Source organism: Miscanthus floridulus, chromosome 10 (genome assembly GCF_019320115.1).
Source record: "Miscanthus floridulus cultivar M001 chromosome 10, ASM1932011v1, whole genome shotgun sequence".
NCBI lineage: Eukaryota > Viridiplantae > Streptophyta > Magnoliopsida > Poales > Poaceae > Miscanthus > Miscanthus floridulus.
In genome coordinates this window covers 137,817,961-137,823,996 of record NC_089589.1, presented here as the reverse complement: position 1 = coordinate 137,823,996, position 6,036 = coordinate 137,817,961, and the positions used below count along the sequence as shown (strand labels likewise).

At 54.4% G+C, this 6,036-nt stretch overlaps 1 protein-coding gene across 1 annotated transcript; it reads right to left on the bottom strand.

Annotated features, from left to right (window-relative positions):
* Nucleotides 1–1,622: 1,622 nt before the first annotated feature.
* On the bottom strand, nucleotides 1,623–5,740 carry LOC136489776 (uncharacterized). Its single transcript, XM_066486325.1, has 6 exons — nucleotides 3,819–5,740; nucleotides 3,252–3,746; nucleotides 2,648–3,145; nucleotides 2,362–2,575; nucleotides 2,136–2,285; nucleotides 1,623–2,059 (listed from the first exon to the last, which is right to left on the bottom strand). The coding sequence occupies exons 4-6, from the start codon at nucleotides 2,369–2,371 to the stop codon at nucleotides 1,623–1,625; spliced, it is 597 nt and encodes a 198-aa protein (XP_066342422.1). The 5' UTR covers nucleotides 2,372–2,575; nucleotides 2,648–3,145; nucleotides 3,252–3,746; nucleotides 3,819–5,740.
* Between the last annotated feature and the right edge of the window lie 296 nt (nucleotides 5,741–6,036).

The window sequence follows — 6,036 nt, the reverse complement described above, 5'->3', positions numbered from 1 at the left end:
AGGCCGAACGAGCGAACATGATGGTCATCGAAGCGCTGCAAAAACGTGTCTACGAATGAGATGGGCGGTATCCTGGCAAGTGGCTTAGGGAACTGCCGTCCGTCCTCTGGGGACTGCGCACCCAACCGTGCCGTAGCACTGGGGTCTCCCCTTACTTCATGGTGTTCGGATCCGAAGCTGTCCTACCTGCTGACATTGCTTTCCGAGCACCACGAGTAGAGTATCACAACGAGGAAGTTGCTAACCAGGCGAGGCATGATGACATCGAACGACTAGAGGAAGAGCGCCTCAATGCCCATATACGGCAGGCAAAGTACCAGGAGGGCCTCCGGCGTTACCACGATCAGAATGTCCACGAGCGGTCCTTTTCGGTCGGCGACCTGGTCCTGCGACGCAAGTAGCGCACCGTCAGTCTTCATAAGCTGTCTTCACGGTGGGAAGGACCGTTCTTCGTCAAGGCTACAACCCGACCGGGTACCTACAAGCTCCAGGGTCTTAATGGAGAGGAGATTTCCAATTCGTGGAACATAGAGCACCTCATCCGCTTTACCCATAGGGGTCGCCATAGAAAGATATGCACCCATCTCTGTACTCATATACACTAGTAGAAAACAGACCTTTTATCCGAGGCAAAAATGGACTCTAGTCCCGGTATTTTTTGCGCCCGGGACTAGAGAGACCTTTAGTCCCGGTTGGTGTCTCCAACCGGGACTAAAGGTCCCTGCCCAACGGCTAAAAGTCCTCAAACCTTTAGTCCCGGTTGGTAACACCAACCGGGACTAAAGGTAGACCCTTTAGTCCCGGTTGGTAACACCAACCCGGACTAAAGGACCTTTAGTCCCGGTTGGTGTTACGCACCGGGACTAAAGGTTCCCTGATGGGTTAGTTCAAAAGGGAAGCATCCCATCCATTGTTAAATGTGTTGTGTAGGTGGGGTGGTAAGCTACGCGCGAGGCAATGCATGAGGTCTTGGGTTCGAATCTCACGGGACGCAACGGTGGGAGGCATTATTTTTTTAAAGCTGGGAGGACCTTTAGTCCCGGTTGATGTTACGCACCGGGACTAAAGGTCCCCCTTTAGTCCCGGTTTCTGACCAGACCCTTTAGTCCCGGATGCTTACTCCCGGGTGGGGAACCGGGACTAGAGGGGGTTCTCCACCGGGAGTAAAGCCCATCTCTGTATTAGTTATATTAATAAAGTTTATTGGCTCTGCCTACAGCAACTTTATGTCTACATTATATGTTTGGTCTGCATACTATTTTACAATGCTCACACCATTTGCCACTTTATCCCGCCACCTGATTGCGGTCTTGCCCAACGTATTTGGTACAAACCCCAACCGGCTCCCCTCACACACCAATATAGGCTCAGGCTTAAGCGTGTACAGGGTGACTGGTCGAGCGCTTCCTTGTGACTGTGATACTTCTACGTGTGCACGGGATCCGCTCCCTATGCTACGAGGTACTTGGATAACAGGAGCTAAGTCGCTGAGGAATACAGACTCTTTCTGATGTTGGCATATGCGATAATACATGGCACATCATAATACGTCGCTACGAAAGTCATACATACAACCTTAAGCGTTACATACATGACAACCAATTTTTAACCACCATTGTTTATTACTCGCCATTTATAAACAGGTTGAGGTCTTGTACAAGGGCATCGGCAGCCGGCCTAGCCGCCTCTCCAAAGGCTTTCGCCTCCTCTTCTGTTGTGTCCTTGCTGAAGCCTTCCTGGGCATACCTAAAGTCGAACTTGGGGCAGTAGGACTTTACTACACCTAGGGTATGGGCTGCCGCGCCCGACGCCGCCCAGAGCACATGGTCTTTGAAGTTGCTCCACGCATGGCGACATCGGTTGGCGAACGCCTCTTCAGGCGTGATGACCGGTCTCGCTGGCCTCCCCGGCTCTGGAACCTCTGGCAGGTCCTCAAAGTCGTAGTCGATGGCGTCCAACACCGGTGTCAGCCCGGCCACCACACTTTTGATGCGCTCTTTCTGGGCTAGGGTCTGCAGGCGGTAATCTTCCTTCTGCACCTCCAACCCTTCGAGCGTAACTACAGGTCAGACCTGGTCATCACCAGAATGACAGAAATAATCACGGACAGAACATGAGCAAAGATAGAGACTTACGCTGGCGGTCGCGCTCGGCCTTTTCGGCGGTCTTCTTTGCCTCGGCCACCTGCTCTTGCATCTGCTTGATCTGCCGCTCATGTTCTGCATGAAGCTCATTTAGATCAGCCTCGCGTGTCTGCTCGGCTATGATGAGATCAACCTTCTGGCCTGTTCAGTCCAGATAAAAAATGGAGTCAGTTTCAACACAGACACTCCCAGAGAGGTAACAACGAGGGATACTTACCGGCGCACATGCTCTTCAGCTCGGCCACCTCACTCTACAGCTGAGTGACCTCCTGGCGAAGCCGGTCGGCCTCATCGCCACCTTCCTCCGCTACTTTGAGCTTTAGGTACTGGTTCTCCTCGACCAGCGCGGCGTTCTTCAGACGCAATGCGTCCCGCTCGCACTCCAGGTCCCCAGTCAGTCGGCGGTGGAGGTCAGCCACTCGGCACATATTCTGCAGAACATCTAACATGAACATGCATATCATACAGCAAAAAGCCAGATCTCAGACTGCCGGGCAGCTTACCGCTACACGTACGCCCATCTTGCGGGACTCCTCCATGATCTCCTCAGCCTCGAACGGCGCCAGCGCGTTGTCCACCACCTCCAGTCTCCCTGCAACCACCTTGTAGGTGCAGTATGCTTGTGGCTTCGGCTCCGGCGCTGGTACGAATGTGCGGCGGATCTCTTTGATCTCCTCCGCGGCGCCCCCCGAGGGCAGGTCTTCTTCAGAGGCCGGTGGTGCCACCTCACCAACGGTTTGGTCAGCGGCGTCGGCGTTGGCCATCGACAGTGCTTCATCCGCCTGGCTGACCGGTGGAGGCAACCGGTGCCCTCTGATCTTGGCTCTTCAGCCATTGGCACGCTTGGCGCTGGGATAGCAGACCCATCGGCGCCTCCCGTCGCTTCGGCACGCTCGAGGACTGATTGGCCAACCGGCTCAGTCACCGCCTCTCCAGGCCCAGCCTCGGTCGCCGTCATCTTGGCTGATCACGGCTCTACCTCATCATCAGAAAGACGAGGCCTGCTAAGGTTCCCGTCATACTTCAGAACACATGGATGGCAAAGTGCAATACAATACAGTCAGTACAGAAGACTTATAGGGAAGAACGGCAGAATGATGGCGTCACCGTTGGCCGCTGCCTTTTCCTCGAAGGGGGTGCGGGCATGACCGGCGGCTCCTCAGGCGCACCGCCCGAGCGCTCGGCCGACGTTTTCTCGGACGCACCGCCTACGCCCTCAAGCGTCTCCACTGCCGTTCGGGCCTCCTTCTTCTTCTGCTTCGCTTCCCGACGCTTGTGCTCGGCAAGCGTCAGATGGTCATCATCGTCGGGCACTCCCTTGCCCCGGCTGACGTCTTTAGCTTCGACGGTCGGCCGCCCAATATGAATACCATGGGCAATCGGTGTGGTCTTCTCAGACCCAGGAGCCACCGACCGACCGCCCAAAGTCCCTTGGTGGTCTGAGCATGAGTCACTAGGGAACTTGACACCGGAGAAGGGTTCGGTGGGTGGCAAGGCCTCCTCTTCAGGAGAGCTCGCCAGATATGGCGGCGGCAATGCCGGCGCCTCTACAGACTTCGGCCACGCCGCTTGCAGAACAGCTGAGACATAGACTGCTCGCCCCTGCAACAGATAGATTTTCAGAATGGATTCACCAAAGCGTGGCTGCAAATAACATCTGATCAAGCAATGTACCTCAGGGCGAGGATTAGTAAAAGAGTACGAAGCCTGGCAACCTTGTTTGATCACCCAGTACCCTTGGTGAAGAAAGAACCAACCCGGGCGAGAAGCACCTCATCGGAGACTAGCTCCGATGCCTCTTGGGTGCCATCCCCCTCCTCATGGTACAGGTATGCGGGGTGGTCCCTTTCCTTGCAAGGCTGTACCCTGGCCTGCACAAAGTCGATCGCCACTCCAACTCTAGTCACCTGGGTCTGTTGAAAGATCTCCAGCAGCTCGTTAACTTGCCCCATGTCGGCGGCCGACAGCTTCGCTGTCTAGCTCGACCGGATGACCGGCACCGAGTCCACATCATTATCAACCGGCGGCGGAGCACTATCGATCAGAAACCATTTTTGCGCCCAATCCTTGATTGAGCTGCGGAGCGGGACCTCCATATATTTGCTCTTATCCCGCAGACGCAAGAAACAGGCACCAACGGCCTTTGGGCTATCAGAGGCGGGGGAGAGCTCAAGAGTAAACAAGGAAATAAAGAGATTGAAATAGGGATCGATCCCCGAAAAGCTTCACACCAATGTATGAAGATGGAAAGATGAAGGATGGCATTGCGAGATAAATGGATCAATTTAATCCCCCAGTAATCCAGCAAATTCCGAACAAAATGCTGGACGGGAACCCCCAATCCCCAGGAGACATGGTGATAAAAGAGCACCAACTGCTTGGTATCGAGGGTAGGGAAAGCAAACCCGTTGGTCGCGCACCAGTTCGTCGTCGCCTGGTCCGGCAGCGCGCCCCATCGCACGAGGCGCTCCAAGTCCTCCTTCTCGCAGATCGACTTGGCCCACTTCTTGTCGCAGGAATCAAGGTTGGCAGCCGACGCCACCTCCTTCTCCTTCTTTGCAGTGGCCGCCTTCTGCGCCACCGTGACCTTGCGGGTACCAGAGCCTCTTGCCATGGCGTGGTGGTGGCGGAGCGGCGGAACGGCTACAGGAGCAGATGCAGTTTCACAGAGTGCTCGAGGAAGAAGGGTCAGATGGCTTTCACGAGCAGGAAGTGGAACTGACAGCCCCACAGTCAGTGGGTATTTACACTGTTCCCGCGCGACATTTCGGTTTCCCGATTTTGTCGTCTACGGCGGTTCCGCCGCGTGGTGGAGATGGGCCTAGGGTTTTCACTCGCGGCCCGCTATCTTTCGTGTGGGCTATTTTACGTCATATACACCCATAACAGAAGACCTCACATATGCTCGGGGACTGGTCAGTCCCACGTTAAAGGATACAGCACGATTTTTACAACATGACCACTCGTCCTACTCCGGGACTGATCGGATTTGAAGTCAAACTACAAGATGGTTGTTCACTCAGGGTATTTTTTCTCTTTCTTGACCCTGTTACAAGATTCATACCTCATCTTACAACAGGCTCGGGGACTGAGTGTGTACACTCCACCTGGCCGGTGGAGCATACTGTCGGCCAATGACTGACACAGGGTTAGAAGCTACAGCAACTACAGTTTCAGCAGACAGCAGTTTTTTCAATGCTCCCACAACGACGGGGGGCACAGACCGACCCTCTGTACTTCTTCAGCAAGATCAAAGACGAGCATCGGCTCAACGTTGAAGATATTTCTCCACCCGCACCAGTCCACAGAGGACCTCGGCAAGAGTTCCTAGACTAGGGTGGAGGTGGACACTCGGATGCCACTTGGCTCTCTTCGCTAGGAACAACTGAGACCGCGCGGGAGCAAGCAGACACCTCCTCACAAGGTTTCTCCTTGCTGCATCGCACTTCTCAGTGCCTCTCCGGACAGCCAGACAGCACCAAACTAAGTGCTCTATCACAAGATTTCTCCTAGCTGCAGACTCATCTACTCATTTCCATGGTGGCTTTGCCATAGGGCGATGGATTCTCACTTCAACAATGGAGTCTAATACTGCCCTCATGATGCTTCTGGTGGTGTGCTGCATATCGGCTGAGCAGCACCAATTTATAGGCGGATGCTAAAACAAGATGACAATGGGCGATAGTTCTCCCGTGGCCAAGGTACTGACAAGGTTTGCCTTCAGCGGTCACAGGTCTACAGTTATAGTTTCACAGGTCATGTAGTTCAGAGCTACAGTTCACTCGTGACCTCAAGCTATCTGGTGATGATTTGTCTTATTGAGCTTGCTACAAGATTCATACTTTATCTTCCAGCAACCTCGGGGACCACGTGGTACACGTCACCTAGCCGG

Bases quoted from the DNA above. Each gene is read 5' to 3' on its own strand.
- LOC136489776 (XM_066486325.1), bottom strand. The intron at 2,060-2,135 runs GTAAGTCTCTAT...TCTGACCTGTAG, and splicing joins GGCCGAGCGCGACCGCCAGC to TTACGCTCGAAGGGTTGGAG.